The sequence below is a fragment of the Perca fluviatilis genome, chromosome 7 (assembly GCF_010015445.1).
Source record: "Perca fluviatilis chromosome 7, GENO_Pfluv_1.0, whole genome shotgun sequence".
In the NCBI taxonomy this organism is placed as follows: Eukaryota; Metazoa; Chordata; class Actinopteri; order Perciformes; family Percidae; genus Perca; species Perca fluviatilis.
Window position 1 is genome coordinate 34,369,570 of NC_053118.1, and position 22,550 is coordinate 34,392,119.

The 22,550-nt window shown below is 40.6% G+C and overlaps 2 protein-coding genes across 2 annotated transcripts; both read right to left on the minus strand.

Annotated features, from left to right (window-relative positions):
• Positions 1-121: 121 nt before the first annotated feature.
• LOC120561739 (asialoglycoprotein receptor 1-like) lies at positions 122-10,724 on the minus strand. The gene is made up of 7 exons (XM_039804971.1): positions 10,651-10,724; positions 6,626-6,703; positions 6,418-6,543; positions 1,444-1,773; positions 1,171-1,349; positions 914-1,017; positions 122-837 (listed from the first exon to the last, which is right to left on the minus strand). Exons 1-7 carry the CDS (start codon positions 10,715-10,717, stop codon positions 708-710), a joined length of 1,014 nt encoding a protein of 337 aa, XP_039660905.1. The 5' UTR covers positions 10,718-10,724; the 3' UTR covers positions 122-707.
• A 6,118-nt stretch (positions 10,725-16,842) lies between these two features.
• Positions 16,843-17,360, minus strand: LOC120561755 (NKG2-D type II integral membrane protein-like). Its single transcript, XM_039804989.1, has 3 exons — positions 17,323-17,360; positions 17,068-17,231; positions 16,843-16,975 (listed from the first exon to the last, which is right to left on the minus strand). The coding sequence occupies exons 1-3, from the start codon at positions 17,357-17,359 to the stop codon at positions 16,859-16,861; spliced, it is 318 nt and encodes a 105-aa protein (XP_039660923.1). The 5' UTR covers position 17,360; the 3' UTR covers positions 16,843-16,858.
• Between the last annotated feature and the right edge of the window lie 5,190 nt (positions 17,361-22,550).

Below are 22,550 nucleotides of genomic sequence, written 5' to 3' on the forward strand. Positions count from 1 at the left end.
TCTTTCAATCTGCTTGTCTCACACATCCTGTTCAATGATGTTGCAACTTCCTGAATTATGTTGTTCGTTCTACATTGGTGAAAATATTTTCAATCAGCATTATGTAAGAAAAAGACAATAATAATTTTTCGCAGCATTTTTATTCAATGTAATAAAACATGAATTTGCTTTCTATATAGATAAATAGAAAAAATTTACATTTTAATGTTCCTAACATGCTGAAGCAAAAAGCTCTGAGGACATTCTGTTAAGAACAAGTGATGCAGTGCCCCCATTTTGGCCAATGAGTAGCAACAATATATGTTCCATGATACATAGGAAACAGGAAACTGAGCAGTCTGTCTGTCCCTGTCATCAATCTGCTGATATACTAATTATAAGCATCACATCTCTAACAAAGCAGAACAAAAGCCCATTCAACAGGTATCAATGATAACAGTGTCCCTTCAGTCTAGTCACTGTATGTTCCACAGACTAACATTAGCATACCTATATAATCAAATATCTAAATGTATTCAAATTCTAAGTGTCTGTTTTTATTCCGAGACACACAAACAGCTTTGAAAAATAATTCACTGTAAATATTCCTTTTCTCTTTTTCTATATAAATGAAACGCCTGATCCTTTTTATAAAAAAAAAAAGAAGACTTTACAGTTTGATATTTATAAGCCAGTTGATATTATCATGCATAGTCTGACTGCAGTGTTTAAACAGATAAAGCCTTCATTTTGCAGATCCATTGTTTTTTCTCAGCACAGCTCACTGATCTCCATCCTACGTTCTGGACAGACATTACACACTGACCATCAGTAGGAGGTAGTTGTGGTGTCCAGTAGCTGAGGGAAGAACATGATGTTTAGATCAAGGCTGATAGATTTTATGATTCAAAGTGTTTAGGAATGTGTCTCTTACCTTACAGTCAGATCACTTCCATCAATCCACTTCCATCTCCCACCTTCAGCTCTCAGGCCAAACCAGTATCCATCAGTTCCTTTGCTGTAATAATAGAGTTCATCCTGACAAGAGAGAAACAGTTATTAGACATTTAAACACTGTACTTAAATAAACATTATGTGATTTAATTTAGAGACTTATTGTGTTCAGACCAACAAAAAATAAATGTCAATGTAATCATTGTTTCATAAAAATGTCCACAGTTTTCTCATTACCTTTTCCTCTTCATTATGTACAACAGCCAAATCTGAACCCTTTCCTCTGCAGTTTTCTCGAGCTTCTTCCCAGGTTTTCTGATCAGGAGCTTTAGCGTTATTATACGCATAGCAGTTGGTCGCCTTGGACTCTTTGGGTAACCAGCCATTCTGACAAGCTTTACACACTCTCACTGAAACTACAGAGACCAACCAATAAACAACATTACTGCAATATGATATTAATATTATTATTGATTATTTTTCAACCTAATTAATGGGATCTGAACATACCGTCATTTGTTTTGGGGCAGTAGGCATCAATGCTCCACTGAGCTTGAATGATGATGAGTTTATTCCAGTCTGTCTCCATGTTTTGTATTTCTTCTGTTAAGTTGTTCCTCTGTGTCTCCAGCTGCTGGTTTACTGCTCTCAGGTTCTGGACCTCTGCATTCAGGTTTGTGATCTTGCTTTCTGAGACAGTATAGTTTTGTGTCAGGTTGCTCAACTGGACTGTCAGATTGTTGTTGTCCCTCCTCAACTTTTCATTGGCTAAAATGAGATTGTTGTTGAGGTTTGTCAGGTTGTGATTGGCAGCCATCAGCTCACTTTCAGGACTTAACCCTTAAAGGGACAAGCATAAATAAATTTGATGGAAAAATTATTCATTGCTATTTTTTTTTTTATGTATCTAGACTAAAAAAGTTCATTTTTTTTTTTCAAAAATACTATCTTTATTTTCTAAATTATCTCCCGAGATACATTGCCCATTTAGGGTAACATTTTGCACTGTATTCTTTATATTATAGTTCATATGCCAACTTTTAAAACATTTCATAAACAATCAATTAGCTACATTATTTCATGTTATCCAGACAACATTAGAACAAATTGGAAAAAAACAGAACTTTATCCCCCAAGATGCATTGCCCATGTAGGATATCAATTTAAAATTTCATAACTTTTTAAACAGTTCATGTGCCTTTTCCCTGTTTTTTTATTTCAACCATATTCCCTGTGGTGCCCAGTGACGGACTGGTAATCTGGCATTTGGGCAGATGCCAGAGGGGCCGCGGGCTCTCATGGGCCGTTTGGGCCGGCCTGCCAATCAGAGAGCCGCATCATTGTCACAGCCATGCGGTAAACAGCGGCCCATATAATTTCTCTCGACGCCTCAAGCATTAATAATAAAGATCTTTGGCCTAACAATACAAAACTTGTCCAAATCCTTCACACCTAATAACAATGTAATTTTATTTACAGTACAGGCCAAAAGTTTGGACACACCTTCTCATTCAATGTGTTTCTTTATTTTCATGACTATTTACATTGTAGATTCTCACTGAAGGCATCAAAACTATGAATGAACACATATGGAATTATGTACTTAACAAAAAAGTGTGAAATAACTGAAAACATGTCTTATATTTTAGATTCTTCAAAGTAGTCACCCTTTGCTTTTTTATTAATAAGGGAAAAAATTCCACTAATTAACCCTGACAAAGCACACCTGTGAAGTGAAAACCATTTCAGGTGACTACCTCATGAAGCTCATTGAGAGAACACCAAGGGTTTGCAGCGCTATCAAAAAATGATGCGTTCAGTGAGAATCTACAATGTAAATAGTCATGAAAATAAAGAAACACATTGAATAAGAAGGTGTGTCCAAATTTTAGGCCTGTACTGTATATTTATACCACATATGAGTCGCTCTATATCACAGTCATGGTTACCCTCTACAGTCACAAACTTTTACATTAGTCTGTATAGTTTTGTAGCAAAATTACTTATTCAGATTAGATGTACAAAAACGTAAACGTGCATGGTTTAAAATTAAACCAATCTACCTGTATTTCATTTATTTGAATATTTGTTTGCAAAAGTTAAAATGAAGCAATGCCTTCTGGGAATTTCAAGACAGAATCGAGTAGACATCTGCGTCTTTATATATAGTGTCTAGGGTCTGTGTCAACGTGGTTGTTGGAAGCTATGGTTGGAAGTTGGAAGCCATACTGTTGACAAAAAATTAATCGAGGCATCAAGCGACACAAGGGTGGGTGGGGGCAGAGAAAAAGAGAGAGAAATATAAGAGAGCACTGTTGGCTGACGTTGAAAAATGCTGCAAACTGACTGATTGTTTTTAAACTCAAGTGCAGCTTCAGCTAGCATTAGCACTAATACAGCTAGCATGTTAGCGACAGGTCTGAGCCAGCACACCAGGGAGAAAGACAGAACAATGAGGAAGAACAAAACTAGCAAGAGGAGGATGAAGAGAAGAACAACAAGCCTGCAGCCTGCAGGGTCTGAATGTGGATTACCAGATGCAACAGAGATGGAGACCAATGCTGCAAGAGGGAGTGTAGGTACAGTAAGTTTGGCTACTTGAGAATATTATATTATTATGGAGTGGCTGGCTCTGATGATTTATTCATTTTTTTTATACATTACATTTACATTTATATATATGTGTGTGTCTATGTTTTATAGCATGGGAGTTTACGTTCACCATCACTGGGGCTATCAAAAGTGCGTTTTCTTTCCGTGCGTCAAAAGTTCTAACTGCGACCCCCCGCACCGGTGGGCCGCTGGTGGGTGGAAATGCCAGGGCCGTTTTTTGTTCCCAGTCCGTCACTGGTGGTGCCCCACACCATATATATTCTATGGGCAATGGAAGCTGTTTCTTGTACTGTTGAAACGGCTGACAGAAATTCCCTGAAAACATGTGTATACTGGTGAATTCATCAATAATACGAGAGTAAAATAAAAAGTAATCAATGTTGCTCACCTTTATCCTACTCCATATCTGTAGAGAACAGGCCTCAAAACATAAGCATATCTGTGAGTGATGAGCCCTGTTAAATACCCTTATATGGGCAATGTATCACCCAGGATAGAAGCATTCAATGCCTGATTATCAAAGTTGTGAGAAGATAATTTAAAAAATATCCACAAGAACAACAAGAAGAAAAACTATCCTTAAAAAACTATTTTCTAAAACAAAATCACTCTAACTTATCATAAACGTGAAAAATATAACAACACCTCCAGTGTCTTTGTCCACATATGCTGCCATTTTGGATTTTGATACAAATGTTTGGAATGTTGGCCTAAAGTCACATGACCTGATTACATGACCCATCACCCCATCAATAGGCTCATTCGAGATGAGCCAAATCTGCACAGAATCGATCACCGGCGATCGATGCATGCCGGTTAGATTTGTGTCCGACTTGATCCCGACTTGCTCTGACGTCATGCACACGTGGGCAACGATAATCTCACGAGATCAAGGCAGCCGCAGTTTTTAGAGCCAGGCGCCGCAGTTGCTTTCCACTGACTGCAAGACCCAGGCGGACCCAGGGCATGCTGGGAAATGCCAGCCTCTCAGCTGATCTAACAGCTGATTGGTTCAGAATCGACTCAACATGATGACATTTTATATTAACGTTTTATTGATTTTGAATTGGAGGGATTTTAACTGCGATTTGTCTGATTTAAAAGTTTATTCTGTACAGAACACATGTTGTGTGGCTGATAGTGATGTTCAGAAGTCAGAGAGACTAAATCTGTTCAGATTACTGATCATCTACAGCCTGTTATTAATTAAAATCAGCAACAGATCGCATGTAGAGCATTTTGAGAGCTACTCTGTCCTAATAAAAACAACTGGAGACTGTGTAGGAGCTGATATATGGGTCTGATAACATTTTATTAAATCGAAATCGGACCACAGTGTTTCTGTGACTTCCTGTTCAGCCTGAAGGCTGCTGGAATCAGCTGGAAACTGTCCGACTTTTATCACCGTCCCCGGCTGCTGCCGCCTTCTCTCGTCCAGGCGTTACAGGCGAGGTGCAGTTCATCTTGAACGAGCCTACTTTGAAAAGACTCAAACCAACCGCTGTATGTGGTGTGGACGGTGATGTGGGATTGACTCCAAAGCTACAGTGGCCATCTTTGTTGCTATGAAGGAACAAGTCACCCAGTGCTACAGTGTGGCTCACTGTGTCACAGAGCTCCATTACAAAAGATAGATGTGACTTTGACACACACACTGTATACTTGTTTGTGGACATTCATTGTTGGTTTGGGTCTGATCATGGGATTTGGTGAAGAAAAAACATAGATCATCACTTGACTTAGGGTCCTATCACACCTATAGTTCGGTGGACTCGGTGTGATTCATGGCTGAAGTTGCAACATTGTTGCATTTTTCATTTGGTTCGGTTTGCTTTCACACTGCACTTTGTCAAACACACCAAACACTGTAAACACACGTCACGCAATTGAGACGGTTACTCGCATATTGGACAGAATATCCAAAACTCACGACACTTCTGGTCTCAGAAATAATGGAGCAACACCACATTTATAACGACTCAGGTTTTCTGGTTCTCCTTTAGAGTTTGTAATATTTCAGAAGAAGGCGAACAATGAGCAGCTGACAGACAGCGAGTGAAGGAGAGAGATGATGATGATACCAGACGACCAGCCATGTGTGCTCAGAACAGCTTATGGATCTGAAATTATCGTCCCTTAAATCATATATAAGTCTGTACATTGTGTGCAAGGTTGAAATTGCAGGCTAGTAAATGCTTTGTTTTTGATTCACTTCCTGTATTTGGGTCGGATAGGGTTACCAGTCCCGAAATCCAAGCAGTTGTCCCGAATCCCGAATCCTGCCCTAAGTGTCCTAATTGAAAATTAGAGCAAAGTGAGTAGTTAAAGTCTGATAGAATATTAAAAACTGTTCATTTTGATAACAGGCATTGCTATTTTTCATTCATTCATTCATTTATTGTTGAAATTCAGGCTCAGGCTGGTGTCCCGGGATCTGATGAACACGTAGCTAACGAGAAGGAGTGATTGGATTGGATGTTGCTAATGTTAAAGCGCAGTCATTGTGTTTGTTTTGTTTATTTCATAATGGCACTTGAGTTCATGATTTTAATGATTTTTTATTTATTTTGTGGGTTTGCATCACTGACAGTTGAGTCCAGATGAGCTTTCACACCGCCCCAAACAAACCAGACTATCAGACCAAATGCTCCAGTGTTCGCTTTAAACGGACCAAACGAGGTAAGTGTGAAAGCAACCTTAACCTTTAATTCCCTTTATGCATACAATGCATGTGTGTATTTTCTCATTGTGGCTAATACATGACTGATATCAAATATTGGTTACAGATGATAACTAATACTGTTATTCTTTAAGGTTTGTCTCATGTCTAAGTGTGAGTTCATGCATGGACTGCCTGTTCAGTATACTTACGGTGGTAGAGGACGACGACTGCTATGATGCCCAACAGCAGAATGACACAAAGAATCCCCAAACAACAGGCCAGCTGCTGATACTGGAGACGTCTGTTGTTTGCTTTCTTGTCGAGCAAAACTCCTGCTATGAATCCGAAAAAGGATTTATTGCCAAGTAAGTAATAATAATAACATTTAAAAAAAAATATTTTTATTTTATAACTTACCGTTTGTGTCAGCAGTTTCTTCAGTTTTTTTACTCTGCCCCTTCACTTCAGCATACACAGTTTCCTCCTCCTTTCTAGCTGAAAGGTTGAAGTACACAATCTCATAGTTAATTACTGCGTAGTGGTGAAATAAAGACTTTAAAGGCTTATTTGTTCATGTCAAAGTAACAAAAAATCCCTCCTGATGAGGATCGCTTTTATACGGAGGTCCTAAAGCGCCGTAAATAATGCATTTTATCTTGTAAGCACAAGATAATAACTCATGGGACCAAGTTAGTTATCTTAGAAATAATGCATACTGTTGGGTGTAATGGTTAATATTTAGTTGCGTTTGTGTTTTGTGTTAATAAAGCTCTCTCTTTGAATAAACAGCACTTCCTGGCAAATCATTTTCCTTAGGGTAACAATGACATGAATATACAACATAATATGAAAAAATCGAAAATCCCACTTTTCATGCAGTGTCTGAGGACATTTACCAGACAAAATTGACTCAAAGTTATAGCCCCCCCTAGTGGCAACAGGAAGTACGCTCAAAACTATAGGTGCTATACTTTAACAAACTACTCAGAGATTTAATCCGATCAACTTCAAATTTGGTCTGTGTCATCTAAATACCTCAACGATGAAAAGTTATCAAAAGCAAAACTTGTTGTCCAACAGTGTGGGCTTGGCGTGGCGGCCATTTTGACCATTTATCGATGAACAAAGAAGTTTTTGTAACTTTAGTGTACATTGTCATATCTGTCCAAAATTTCTCACGATTGACAAGGGTCCAGGCCTGAGGACATACAGTGCCTTGCGAAAGTATTCGGCCCCCTTGAACTTTTCGACCTTTTGCCACATTTCAGGCCTCAAACATAAAGATATAAAACTGTAATTTTTTGTGAAGAATCAACAACAAGTGGGACACAATCATGAAGTGGAACGAAATTTCTTGGATATTTCAACCTTTTAAACAAATAAAAAACTGAAATATTGGGCGTGCAAAATTATTCAGCCCCCTTAAGTTAATACTTTGTAGCGCCAGCTTTTGCTGCGATTACAGCTGTAAGTCGCTTGGGGTATGTCTCTATCAGTTTTGCACATCGAGAGACTGACATTTTTGCCCATTCCTCCTTGCAAAACAGCTCGAGCTCAGTGAGGTTGGATGGAGAGCGTTTGTGAACAGCAGTTTTCAGTTCTTTCCACAGATTCTCGATTGGATTCAGGTCTGGACTTTGACTTGGCCATTCTAACACCTGGATATGTTTATTTGTGAACCATTCCATTGTAGATTTTGCTTTATGTTTTGGATCATTGTCTTGTTGGAAGACTAATCTCCGTCCCAGTCTCAGGTCTTTTGCAGACTCCATCAGGTTTTCTTCCAGAATGGTCCTGTATTTGGCTCCATCCATCTTCCCATCAATTTTAACCATCTTCCCTGTCCCTGCTGAAGAAAAGCAGGCCCAAACCATGATGCTGCCACCACCATGTTTGACAGTGGGGATGGTGTGTTCAGGGTGATGAGCTGTGTTGCTTTTACGCCAAACATAACGTTTTGCATTGTTGCCAAAAAGTTCGATTTTGGTTTCATCTGACCACAGCACCTTCTTCCATGTTTGGTGTGTCTCCCAGGTGGCTTTTGGCAAACTTTAAACGACACTTTTAATGGATATCTTTAAGAAATGGCTTTCTTCTTGCCACTCTTCCATAAAGGCCAGATTTGTGCAGTATATGACGGATTGTTGTCCTATGGACAGAGTCTCCCACCTCAGCTGTAGATCTCTGCAGTTCATCCAGAGTGATCATGGGCCTCTTGGCTGCATCTCTGATCAGTCTTCTCCTTGTATGAGCTGAAAGTTTAGAGGGATGGCCGGGTCTTCGTAGATTTGTAGTGGTCTGACACTCCTTCCATTTCAATATTATCGCTTGCACAGTGCTCCTTGGGATGGTTAAAACTTGGGAAATCTTTTTGTATCCTAATCCGGCTTTAAACTTCTCCACAACAGTATCTCGGACCTGCCTGGTGTGTTCCTTGTTCTTCATGATGCTCTCTGCGCTTTACACGGACCTCTGAGACTATCACAGAACAGATGCATTTATACGGAGACTTGATTACACACAGCTGGATTCTATTTATCATCATTAGTCATTTAGGTCAACATTGGATCATTCAGAGATCCTCACTGAACTTCTGGAGAGAGTTTGCTGCACTGAAAGTAAAGGGGCTGAATAATTTTGCACGCCCACTTTTTCAGTTTTTTATTTGTTAAAAAAGTTTGAAATAGCCAATGAATTTCGTTCCACTTCATAATTGGGACCCACTTGTTGTTGATTCTTCACAAAAAATTACAGTTTTATATCTTTATGTTTGAGGCCTGAAATGTGGCAAAAGGTTGAAACGTTCAAGGGGGCCGAATACTTTCGCAAGGCACTGTATACAGGCAAAAATGAACTTTTGGTCATAGTGCCACCCCACTGGCAACAGGAAATCCGCCTTATATGACAAACATCATCCGATTTACGTGAAACTTATAATGTGTGGTCTACATGTGATACTGAGCCACCCCCTATACTTTAACCACGGCCACTTACACAGGCCACGCCCAATTTCATAACCTCTGAACCGTTTAAGGTAGAGTCTTGTGTGAGGTGTCATTGAACTCAGCAGAGAGTTCCTTTTTAATTGGTGATGGTTTGACCCGCCCCCTATGCTTAAGCCACGCCCCCTTTAATAACTAATGACTCGTTTCTTGTACACTATTGTGTGAGGTATCATTGAGCTCAACAGAGAGTTCCGTTTTCATTAGTCATGGTTTGGCCCGCCCCCTATGCTTTAGCCACCTTTTTATAACTAATGACCCATTTGATGTTGACTATTGTGTGAGGTATCATTGAACTCAGCAAAGAGTTCCTTTTTAAGTGGTGACAGTTTGCCCTGCCCCATATGCTCAAGCCACGCCCCGTCTCACAGCTAATAAACAGTATGACGTAGAGTTTTGTGTAAGGTATCAATGAACTCGGCAGGGAGTACCCTTTTCATTGGTGATGATTTGCAGTGTCTGAGTGCCGCGCAAATGCACAGTCGCAAGGAGCAGCGTCCGCCAGTAACCGAGCGAGGGCCCGTCCAACGCTTCTTGCAGCTTTAATTGTATGTCTATTTGTATATATGGATTGGATTTGAGTATTTGTTGTATTTCAAACTTGTATTATTAATTGTATTAGCTGTAGTAGTGTTTGCGTCAACCTACCCAAGGACTACAGATTTAAATTAACGAATAACTAAATTGGGTACAATGCATCTCTTCTTCTCATATGATAATAATGTTGCACACAGCCACCATATCATTTTCAGAACTCAGCCGATTAAGATTATTTGAGACTTTAGGGGCTGCGTGCTTTTGTCCTATAATGTAGTATGTTTCATAAGTAATACATTTTTTTTCACACAGGGAACTTTCAGCTAAAACTACAGATGTTGAAATTGTCGCACACTTAGCGGATCCTAGACAAAAAGGGGAAACTCTTCCTTTTAAGGGGAAATACTTAAAACACTTTAAAACCGTCTCTTTATATATCTGCCTCTGCTGATCCTGTTTATCTGTGTTTTAAGCCCCCAACGTCTCCTTCCAGGCAGCGCTGCCTGGAAGGCACTAGGATTAGGTAATCGTTATGATCACAAAATGGTTATGGTTAGGTTTGGGTTAAAACACAGCTTAACCCCCAAAAAAATAGATGTTAATACACTGTTAGTCACTGTTTTTCTTGATTATATTAAAACAAATCAAATACAATTCCATATCAGATCCTAAATAGTTAGACTATATTCTACACATACCACCAAAATTATGCAGCTATTTGGATTTACTATTCTGATCAGAACTGTATTTTCTATCCAGTATTAGTAAAGAAAATACCAGTACAAGAAATCAATATTGCATATGATCACATCAACAAAGATACAATATCTGATCCATAGCAACAGCATATGTTTCAAAATATCTATTATTGATATACTGTATTTAAAAAAATACTAAACTTACCTTGGGTTGGACGATATTTCTTACTTTTGAATACAACCGAAGCGTAGTTAACCTCCTCCTCCGCCATGGTTACAGTCACTCTGTTGGGTTCTGTCTGACTTGCAGACAGAGAAGTATTAAACCACAAGGCATCTGCAAGAACAACTTCTGTTTTTGGTTGAGAAAGGTATTTGCAATCATGACTGGCTGAATATGATCTTCCAAACCATATACAGTGTTTTTTTAGTACTTAACATGCTCTGTTAACAAAACAAGCCTTCTATCTGTTATTTATAACTTATGTCTGTACTGTAACTAAAACCATAAAAGCAACACTGATCAATGTAAGATCACTATCTAAGTCTTTTCTAATCAATGACCTGATTACTAGTCATGAATTACACATATAACAAATTCACAAGCAATAATAGTGAATGAACATCAATACGTTTATTCTTCATAATACTGAGAATAAACATCCATCACTCATCCCCTATTACTCTTGTCAGTTTACAGAAGCGTATCCCAGAATGCAAAGCGTAAAAGGCAGAGGGAACATGTAAACTCTAAAAGCAGCAAACACACTGAGGCCAGATCTGCTTCTGTCTCATCTTTGATTAAACATGTTACATAATCAGACATTTACGATAGAAAGAGAAAAATCAATCCAATATCTAATTGCACTACACTTTTAATCCATGTGTCAATTTTTCCGACACATACCAACAGTTTATTATCATGCAGAGTCTGACTGCAGTGTTTAAAAAAATAAAGCCTTCTTTTTGCAGATCCATTGTTTTTTCTCATCACAGCTCACTGATCTCCATCCTAGAAATGTACAGACTCTAGTGGCCTAAAATAAGTGTTAATACACAAATGTTTGATTATATCATGGCTGTGAATTTTGCCATTTCAATAGCATTTCCTATCAATGTGTTGTCATGGTTTAAAAGCATCATGCATTATGAAAAATATGCTTACAGTATCTCACCAGCAGATAAGAAACATTTATCTTTTTAAAACAACAGAGCCTGTGTGAAGGCTGATAAGGAAATGGTAAAGTTGACAGTGTACTAATTTCCATTTCTCAGAAAAGTGTGTGGTTTTTAGTTCTGCTTTGAAGCTATGAAAGAGTTATTGTTTGGTTAGCAGCTAATGCCTCAAGTCTTCTCCTTTTATGGTTTAAACCCACACTATGGGCTAGATTTATCAAGCCGTTTGCGCCTGTTTCCAGGCGCTAATTGGTCGCAAAGACGGACGTAACCGATGCGGCATATTTACAAACTGGGCGCACTTGGGTAGAATCGCAGATTGTCTGCCACATGAGCGAGAAGAGACAAGTTGCGCTTTCAATATGCATTCGTGGGAGGGTCGTGGGGAAAGTGGGAGTTCCACCCAAAAGGTGGGAGGATAAGCGCAAAGTGCGTCTAATTATATATTCCGTGGTATTTACAAAGACTGTCAGTAAAAGCCGCCTCTATTCTGCGGGGAAATTCTCCACCTCTTAAAAGCAGGTCTAAACCAGCCGCAATCGAAGTTTCCTCGTAGACCTTTATGCCGCTGGTGAAATGGCAACAGTAATTTGAGCAAGACGAAGACATAGGCGCAGGCTGAAAATATTTTTAACACAAGAATCACACTTTGTCAGTGAACACAACATCATTTAGCGTTACAGATCAAGCAGCCATGCAATATTAGAGTTACTGGAAGAAATCCAAAGATGACATTGAATCTCCCACTCAGCGTTCACATCCCATTCCAGCAGTTGTTAAACCCTCGCTACATTACAAATATTGGCATCAGGATCATTTCAAACAGTCATAGCATCAGCAGTGGGAATATCGCAGTCTGCACTCGCACCATATGCAATAGTACAAGTTACGTCTTTGCTACAGCGCAATTTACGGTATAGTGGGCGGAGAAAGACGCTGATTGCCTGATGGGTGTCAGGGTTGATAAATACTACGCAAAATGTGGAAGCATAGCCTGCGCTATTACCGAACTCGCATAAACAGACGCAGCGCAAACTGCGCTAGTGTTAGTAAATCAGGCCCTATGTGTCTGCAGCATCTTCCCACGCTGCTGCCGCCAACATTTCATCAACAGTCACTTTTATCATAATCAAATAGATTCAATAAATTCTATCTGCTGACATTGACGACCCATTTGACAAACTTAAAATTCTACTTTTCAAGTTTTCATTGTTCATCACACAGAGAACAAACATCCATCACTCCTCCCCTGTACCTGCTTATTTCTGTTTACAGGAGCATATCCCAGCATGCAATAATAAACAAGTGATTGTTCTGTAAAGTACAAAGTGGACACAATATAATCTGTGAGTCGGGCAGCAAGACGCTCCGCTTCTGAGACGCTCCTGGTATGGTATGACACGTTGCGGAGGACAGAACAAAACCACAGCGTAGCCGGAACGCAGCAAAGACAAGCCGAGAGTAACATTGGGGTAAGAGAGCCATGTTGAGTTTTGTGCCTACATCCATCAGTTATAAACTCAGGAATAGCTTATCTATTAATTCATTAATTTATATAGCCTATACATATCTACTTTATTTTATTTTACATTATTTTAATGTTTTTATTGCTTATTCTTCATTCTTTGTGTGTTGTGCTTTGCAAGTATTTACCTTCTGACTGCTGGACTGCAGGTATGTGATGTGTGTGGTATATCGTGCTGTGTTGCTGAGTATGTGAACTGTACATGGGAACTGTGAACAGTGTGACTGTGCATAGGCATAATTTACAGAGGGGATGGGGGGTTACAACCCCCACCCCCCCAATAATCAAAACTGGCCAGTGTAACCAAAAACCCCAAAACCTATTATAATTTCCATTACATAAATAGAGACATTTGCAACTATAAGTTGATGCAGAAAAATTCACAAGAATGCAGAAAATTAAGTGTTTGTTGTGCTCAAAATTTCAATTTTGCTCGAAAATGGAGATCTCAACCTTAAACATCCTGAATAAGGTTGTTCCTTCTCTTATTAACACGTGCTGACATTTTCGAGAAAAAAAGCAGAAAAACAACAATATCTGGCATACACTTTATTCAATGCAATGGACTAAAATATTAAACTGCTTCTAGATAGAAAGATAACACTGAACCATCAGCTGTACAAGGAAATATTGAAACAGACTCTGGAACATTCTGTTGAGAACAAGTGATGCAGCGCCCTCTGTTGGCCAATCAGGAGCAACAAAATAAAATATCATGGAAACAGGAAATATAATAAGCATTGCCAAAAATCCTCTACTAACCGGTCTCTGGCATTGCATCTCTGACAAAGAAGAAGAAAATCATCCATCCATCCATCTTCGTCCGCTTATCCGGTGTCGGGTCGCGGGGGGAGCAGCTCCAGCAGGGGACCCCAAACTTCCCTTTCCCGAGCAACATTAACCAGCTCCGACTGGGGGATCCCGAGGCGTTCCCAGGCCAGGTTGGAGATATAATCCCTCCACCTAGTCCTGGGTCTTCCCCGAGGCCTCCTCCCAGCTGGACGTGCCTGGAACACCTCCCTAGGGAGGCGCCCAGGGGGCATCCTCACCAGATGCCCGAACCACCTCAACTGGCTCCTTTCGACGCAAAGGAGCAGCGGCTCTACTCCGAGCTCCTCACGGATGACTGAGCTTCTCACCCTATCTCTAAGGGAGACGCCAGCCACCCTCCTGAGGAAACCCATTTCGGCCGCTTGCACCCTGGATCTCGTTCTTTCGGTCATGACCCAGCCTTCATGACCATAGGTGAGGGTAGGAACGAAAACTGACCGGTAGATCGAGAGCTTTGCCTTCTGGCTCAGCTCTCTTTTCGTCACAACGGTGCGATAGATGGAATGTAATACCGCACCCGCTGCGCCGATTCTCCGACCAATCTCCCGCTCCATTGTCCCCTCACTCGCGAACAAAACCCCAAGGTACTTGAACTCCTTCACTTGGGGTAAGGACTCATTCCCTACCTGGAGAAGGCATTCCATCGGTTTCCTGCTGAGAACCATGGCCTCCGATTTAGAGGGGCTGATCCTCATCCCAACCGCTTCACACTCGGCTGCGAACCGATCCAGTGAGTGCTGAAGGTCGCAGGCCGATGATGCCATCAGGACCACATCATCTGCAAAAAGCAGCGATGAGATCCCCAGCCCACCGAACTGCAACCCCTCCCCACCCCGACTACGCCTCTATATCCTGTCCATAAATATTACAAACAGGATTGGTGACAAAGCGCAGCCCTGGCGGAGGCCAACCCTCACCTGAAACGAGTCCAACTTACTGCCGAGAACCCGGACACAGCTCTCACTTTGGTCGTACAGAGATTGGATGGCCCTGAGTAGAGACCCCCTCACCCCATACGCCCACAGCACCTCCCACAGTATCTCCTGGAGGACCCGGTCATACGCCTTCTCCAAATCCACAAAACACATGTAGACCGGTTGGGCATACTCCCAGGCCCCCTCCAGGATCCTTGCGAGAGTGAAGAGCTGGTCCGTTGTTCCACGACCAGGGACGGAATCCGCATTGTTCCTCCTCAACCTGAGGTTCGACTATCGGCCGAACCCTCCTTTCCAGCACCTTGGAGTAGACTTTACCAGGGAGGCTGAGAAGTGTGATACCCCTGTAATTGGCACACACCCTCTGGTCCCCTTTTTAAAAGGGGAACCACCACCCCAGTCTGCCACTCCTTTGGCACTGTTCCAGACTTCCACGCAATGTTGAAGAGACGTGTCAACCAGGACAGCCCCTCCACACCCAGAGCCTTGAGCATTTCTGGGACGGATCTCATCAATCCCGGGGCTTTGCTGCTGTGGAGTTGTTTGACTACATCAGTGACTTCCGCCCGGGAAATCGACGACAATCCCCCGTCATCCTCCAGCTCTGCCTCTAACATAGAGGGCGTATTTGTCCGGTTCAGGAGTTCCTCAAAATGCTCCTTCCACCGCCCTATTACCTCCTCAGTTGAGGTCAACAGTGTCCCATCCTTACTGTATACAGCTTGGATGGTTCCCGCTTCCCCCTCCTGAGGTGGCGAACAGTTTTCCAGAAGCACTTTGGTGCCGACTGAAAGTCCTTCTCCATGTCTTCTCCAAACTTCTCCCACACCCGCTGCTTTGCCTCTTTCACGGCAGAGGCTGCAGCCCCTGCTTCGGGCTTCCGGTACCCTGCAACTGCATCCGGAGTCCTCTGGGATAACATATCCCGGAAAGACTCCTTCTTCAGTCGGACGGCTTCCCTGACCACCGGTGTCCACCACGGTGTTCGTGGGTTACCGCCCTTGAGGCACCTAAGACCCTAAGACCACAGCTCCTCGCCGCGCTTCAGCAATGGAAACTTTGAACATTGTCCACTCTGGTTCAATGCCCCCAGCCTCCACAGGGATGCGAAAAGCTCCGCCCGGAGGTGCGAGTTGAAAGTCCGTTGGACGGGGCCTCCTCCAGACGTTCCCAATTTACCCGCACTGCTGGAGATGGGAGCCACGTAGCTTGTTCGGGCTGTGCCCGGCCGGGCTCCGTGGCAAACCCGCCACCAGGCCTCGCCGACGAGCCCCCCGTCTGGGCCTGGCTCCAGACGGGGCCCCGGGCTTCCTCCGGGCAGGGTCACTCCATTTCTACCTTGTTTTTCCATTGGGGTTTTTGAACCATTCTTTGTCTGGCCCCTCACCTGAGACCACTTTGCCTTGGGAGACCCTACCAGGAGCACAAAGCTCCAGACAACACAGCCCTCAGGTTCACAGAGACACACAAACCTCTCCACCACGATAAGGTGATGGTTCACGGAGAAGAAGAAGAAAATCATATTTATAGTTATTGATAATTAACAGTTTGGTGCCCCTTCAGGCCAGTCACTGTATTTTCTTAAATGTTGGTGTCAGTAGTCAGAAACACCATACCTCTATAATCCAAATATCTAACTCAATTACATTTAATCTAAGTGTCTGTTTTTTCAGACACACACAAACAAAGTTTTCATAGATTTATATTCATAAGACAGATGATATTATCATGCTGAATATGACTGCAGTGTTTAAACACATAAAGCCTTCTTTTTGCAGATCCATCGTTTTCTGTCAGCACAGCTCACTGATCTCCATCCTACGTCCTGGACAGAAACTGCACACTGACTGTCAAAGGGAGGTCCTATCCAGAAGCTGAGGGAAGAACAAGACGTTTAGATCAAGGCTGATAAAAGTTTATGATTCAAAGTGTTAGGAATGTGTCTCTTACTCTACAGACAGATCACTTGCATCAATCCACTTCCATCTCCCATTTTCAACTCTCAGGCCAATCCAGTATCCACTCTCTTCTTGCTTACCCCAGCTGTAACCATTGATCATATCCTGACAAGAGAGAAACGGTTATCAGGTATTTAAACATGATCTACATTTCACTTTCACAATTTCGTCATGAGTTCCCACAGATTTCTCATTACCTTTTCCTCTTGACTGTGTACAATAACAAAATCTGCGTTATATCCGCTGCAGTTTGCTCGAGCTTCTTCCCAGGTTTTCTGATTAGAAGGATCAGCGTCATGAATCTCATAGCAGTTAGACTCGTTGAGTAACCAGTCCTCCTGACAAGCTTTACACTGTCTCTCTGAAACGACAGACACCAACCATAAACAACTGCATTGTGATATTATTTCTATTGCATATTGTTTGACTTCATTAATTGGATCCTAACAAACCCTTATTTTCTTTGGGGCAGTAATCATCAACTGTCATGTTTCGTATTTGTGTCTCCAGCTCCTGGTTTCGTGCCTTAAGCTGCTGGTTTTGGGATGTCAGCTGCTGGTTTTCTGCCCTCAGCTTGGCGTCATTTTCAGAAATGACAGAGGTAACTATAGTGACAGAGTGTTCTTATATTATAGAAATACACAACGAAAGAAGCAATTTACATGATCATATTAGATATTAAAAGATAGAATGACATATATCTTTAAACAATAGTCAGGTGTCCATATGAACATTGAAACTGTTTTTTTTGCTCTGATCATTCCTCCTGTTCATACTGGAGAATAAGAGATCCCTTTTTAATGTTCTTCCAATATAGGAGATAGGGGACAAAGTCCACTGTCCTACTTATGTGAAAAATACATTCATAATTTTACCTTATCAAGTAGTTTAAATATTTTCCAAAGTCACGTCTGCATCGCTTTACAGGACCAGTATGAAGAGGAGGAAGGATAACACCAAGCAAGAAGTGTTTCTATGTACATATGGGCATCTGACAAACTTGACAAATGTGAACCTGTCCTTTAAATAAGGACTACAACAACAAGCTAAGACAGTGGTACTCACAGTGGATACGAAGGCCCATGATGACTAACAGTATCAGCCAACACATTGCTATCGGTGGAAAAGACTGAGTGAAGAAGGGAGACCTCTGGTCTGAGAGAAAAATAAAGATTCAATTAAATTTATGTTGATTTAAAGGTAAATTGTGAAGAAATGTAATAATTGCATTGCATTGCCAATGTGTGAATGGATTGTAACTTAACTTAAAAACTGAGACATTCCCCAAAATAGAAAACAGCTAACAGCTAATCAGCTAATTCATCCATTTAAAAATCCAAAGGATGTGACATTTATGCACACTTTAGAATGACTTGCCTCTCGTCAGCTTGTCCTACAGGGCCAACAGATACCAAGAAAGTTACCTTGTTTGCTAATGCAGACAAATTACCAAATGATCAACTTTAGTTTTGAGTGGACGTCAGCTAATTCATCCAGACTTCTGGGACTGAACTGGCTGGTAAATTGGCTACAGGGACGTCGTTAGGCCTGTTTTAGGGGGGCTGAAGCTACCCCAAAATGTTCCTAAGCCCCCCTAAATAACTATAAGAGCACCAATAACAATTTGATTTATCCTCATTCATATTTAGATGCAACAAATGATATATATCCAGCTACAAAATAATAGCTGAAAAGTCAGAAGTTAGACAGAAGTACAAAGAGTCGTTGTGCTATCAAGATGATGCACCGCACCGTCTCATTGCAATGGTGTGAACTGGCAGCTTTCAGAGCGTTGTGAGTAACTAGAGGATTCATCTCGTCTCGTCGCTACTCTTTGGTCTAAACTCGCTATGCACCCTCCCCCCCACACACACACATACACACACACATACACACGCTAATGGTAAAAGGAAGATTGATTACACATAGTGTGATACAGAGTGAAATTGTAAGTTGTTTTGAATTACCTGCTTACCCTTTTAGCTATGTTTTCTTCAGGTAAAGGAAAGGGGATATTTTGGTTTGCTATGGAAAACTAAAGTCTAGCTAGAGTGAATGAGCGAAATACAAGAAATGGTTAACTTAGCAAGCTAATCACAACTCTTTATTCATTGCCAATAATATAGCCTATCTCTATGTAGGCCTATTCTAAGACAATATCAATCCCCATAGAATGTTGTTGTCACTGAAAACTAAATGTCATTGGGTCCCTGTTAATGCCATTGTACCGTTGTATCCTTCAATTCATAGAGATGAGATGGATATTGGAAGATATTTCAGCATAGAGAAAGAGAAGCAGGAGATTGGCAGAGCAGTTGATTCTGAGGGAGCCGGTGTGATTGAGGTCAGTAGTGGTCTATAGGTTTAAGGATTGTTTGGTTTTCTTCTAACAATAAGCATTTGTTGGTAGGTCTAGGTACTATGCATAGCTAAATTATTTCATTATATTTATTAAGGGTGTGACGAGATCTCGTTTTACGAGATCTCGCGAGATCTCGCGTGACGAGATTTCTCGTCGAGGTGAAAAGAGTGAAAGAGTGACAGACAAGACGAACACAATATGTAAACATTGTAAGAAAGAAATGCCGTACTACTAACTACTGCACCCGCGAGTCGCGGGTGCAGTAGTTAGTAGAGAGCTGTGGTGGTGCTGTAAGTGTTTTTGCATAGTGCGTGTCGTATTCGCGGTATACCGGCATTTCTTTCTTACAATGTTTACATATTGTGTTCGTCTTGGTTCTGCCTCACTCTTTCGTTTATTATTTCCGCAGGAAAACCAAAATGTTGCCACACAAATGATTTAAAAGTGGCAGGGGATTTTCAATAGTAATTCCACGGCTCCATCACGCTGACATCACCGACGCCTCACGGACAACTTTTCACCTCGACGCGAAATCTCGTCTCGTTCTCATGAACCCAATTCGTGATGTGTTTCGTCTCGTGGAGTAAGCGTCTCGTCACACCCCTAGCGTGTAACCTTGGTTCTCTGAGTAAAGACTATTTTTCCCAGTCATATTTCTTAACTGAAGTTTTCTTTAAATTAGTGTTAAAATCGCGTCTCGCTCTCGTGACCCCAATCTCGTGTCTCGTCTTGTCTCGTGAGCGAGTGTCTCGTCACACCCCTAATATTTATTATATATGCTAGCTATATTCTAAACAATTTAACTTTCTTCATTCATTGGCTGTGATAAATAAATTTGTAGATGTTGCCTAAATGTAGGCTAGGCTAAAGATGAGCAAATGCCCACAGATACACATGTGAAAAGAAAATGAAAGCAATCCTACATACAGTACATACAGTATATACAGTAATGACTCCAAATCTTTTATTCCTTCTGCCATCAGGTTATTGTATTTAAAAAGTAGCCACTTTAAATAGGAGCCGTCTTAACATCTTACATGATAAAGTATGCAGTGATGCCTATTATTTTCTTTTTCTTGTACCGCTATTTGTCATATTTGTTTAACTTACCAACTTCTTAGCTGTCTGGCCTCTGTTTGTCTGTTTTTGGACATTTTGGATGTCGTTTCATGTGACCAATTTGCATTTCGAAGTCATGAAATTAGCATCAGGGTTTTGTTTTATCTTAAAGGATAAGACAGAAGGAACGGAGTACAAATGGAAGAAGAGGATATGTCTGTCACTTTTTACTTGTTAACATATTGGTTTCTTGCCTGGTTGTTGACATAAGTGTAGCTCTAATACAGTAACGAAAGAAGTTAGTGCAAAAAAAGTTCAGTCTTGTGTACGTCACGTCACTGTTTTGGCAGATGATGCCCAGGATGCTCCTGACGTCGATTGAGTACGAGCAACAGGATGTTGACTGCAGTTCACTTAACAGCCAACTGTGTCATTAGTACCAAGGACTTTCTGAAAATTCCATATATTTCCTTTAATACAGTCAAAAGTGCTTTGAAAACATTAAGCTTTTAAACATTCACATTTCCAAAATTCATCACAGACAAAATGTGACAGATAAATAAAGATCTGTAAATACATCTCATGCTTAATAATAAGAAATGTGTGAAATGTACCTGGATGGGCTGCCACTTTATCCACAGTACATACTGGTGCATTAACATAGCTAGCTTCTTCCTCAATTTCCTCTGAAAGATAAACATCAAACAAATGTTTATATGTTTATATGCAGTTTTAGGGCAAATATGTTGAGAAAAGATGGATTATATGATCAGTGTTAACATTGTAAAATCAGTTTCATTCAAAGAATCAAGATCAATAATCAACAATCCTAAAATCCTCCTTTTTAAAATACATTCTTTGCCGTTTCCGTAAGTTGATAAATCGTCAGCTTTTTCCATGATTTACTCAACAAACAACAAAATACATTAAATCGATCCCAATGTGTTGAGCGGAGTGGAAAACTCATAATGCAAAAGACAGAATTGGAGATGTATTTGGACATTTTAAAACCCGTTGGTGCTGTTGTAAAGCATCAAAAACATCTCACATTTGAAAACACACAAAGAAAGTAGAGAACATCCTGGTACATATAAATATCTAGTAGATAAGATATAAAAATATAAAAATTAAAATATTTTAAAGTACCAATTTCCTCCTGTGGTTTTCTGTTCATCCTGAACAAATGTTTAAAGTCCTGCTGCAGTCCTGTATGAGAGCTGTTAGGAGGCCGTCTGCTCCACTGTGATGGTCTGATTTGAGGTTGTGCCCTATTTTATTCAGTTTATGGTTGTGTTTGTCATTTTTCTTTCAATCTGCTTGTCTCACACATCCTGTTCAATGATTTTGCAATTTCCTGAATTATGTTGTTCGTTCTACATTGGTGAAAATATTTTCAATCAGCATTATGTAAGAAAAAGACAATAACAACAATGTGTCGCAGCGTTTTTATTTAATGTAATAAAACATGAATTTGCTTCTAGATAGATAAATAGAAAATATTTTACACTTTAATATTCCTAACATGCAGAAGATAAAAGCTCTGAGGACATTCTGTTGAGAACAAGTGATGCAGTGCCCCCATTTTGGCCAATGAGTAGCAACAATATATGTTCCATGATACATAGGAAACAGGAAGCTGAGCAGTCTGTCTGTCCCTGTCATCAATCTGCTGATATACAAATTATAAGCATCACATCTCTAACAAAGCAGAACAAAAGCCCATTCAACAGGTATCAATGATAACAGTGCCCCTTCAGTTTAGTCACTGTATGTTTCACAGACTTACATTAGCATGCCTACAGTCATGTGCAAAAATTTGAATTAAATTAAATAAAATTAAAGAAATTAAAATAGCCCCACATCATCACATACCCTTCACCATACCTAGAGATTGGCATAGGGTACTTTCCATAAAATCATCTCTCAATGCAAATCAAACCAGCTATTAGGCTAACTGAAAACCATGCCAATCTCTATGGTGAATGGTATGTGATGATGTGGGGCTATTTTAATTCCAAAGACCAAGGGAACTTTATCAGGATGCATAGTATCCTGGATCCATGAAATAACTGGCCTTCAAAAATGTAAATCTGCCTGCCTCTATGGGAATTTAACATTGGGGTGTACTGACTTATGCCTCCTGTATTTTAAGGAAGAACATTTATTTATTTACGATACATTATTCATTCACAAACAAAATTGGTGTCCTTAAAGGTTGGATTTTTCTTAATTTTTTTAATTAAGGCATTAAGATCAATT

Coding starts and splice junctions, on each gene's coding strand:
- LOC120561739 (XM_039804971.1), bottom strand. CDS start 10,717: ATGGCGGAGGAGGAGGTTAACTACGCTTCGGTTGTATTCAAAAGTAAG. Junction 6,544..6,625: donor AGAAACTGCTGACACAAACG/GTAAGTTATAAA, acceptor TCGGATTCATAG/CAGGAGTTTTGCTCGACAAG. Junction 1,350..1,443: donor CTGCCCCAAAACAAATGACG/GTATGTTCAGAT, acceptor TGGTCTCTGTAG/TTTCAGTGAGAGTGTGTAAA.
- LOC120561755 (XM_039804989.1), bottom strand. CDS start 17,359: ATGACAGTTGATGATTACTGCCCCAAAGAAAATAAGG. Junction 17,232..17,322: donor CTGCCCCAAAGAAAATAAGG/GTTTGTTAGGAT, acceptor CTGTCGTTTCAG/AGAGACAGTGTAAAGCTTGT. Junction 16,976..17,067: donor TACACAGTCAAGAGGAAAAG/GTAATGAGAAAT, acceptor CTCTCTTGTCAG/GATATGATCAATGGTTACAG.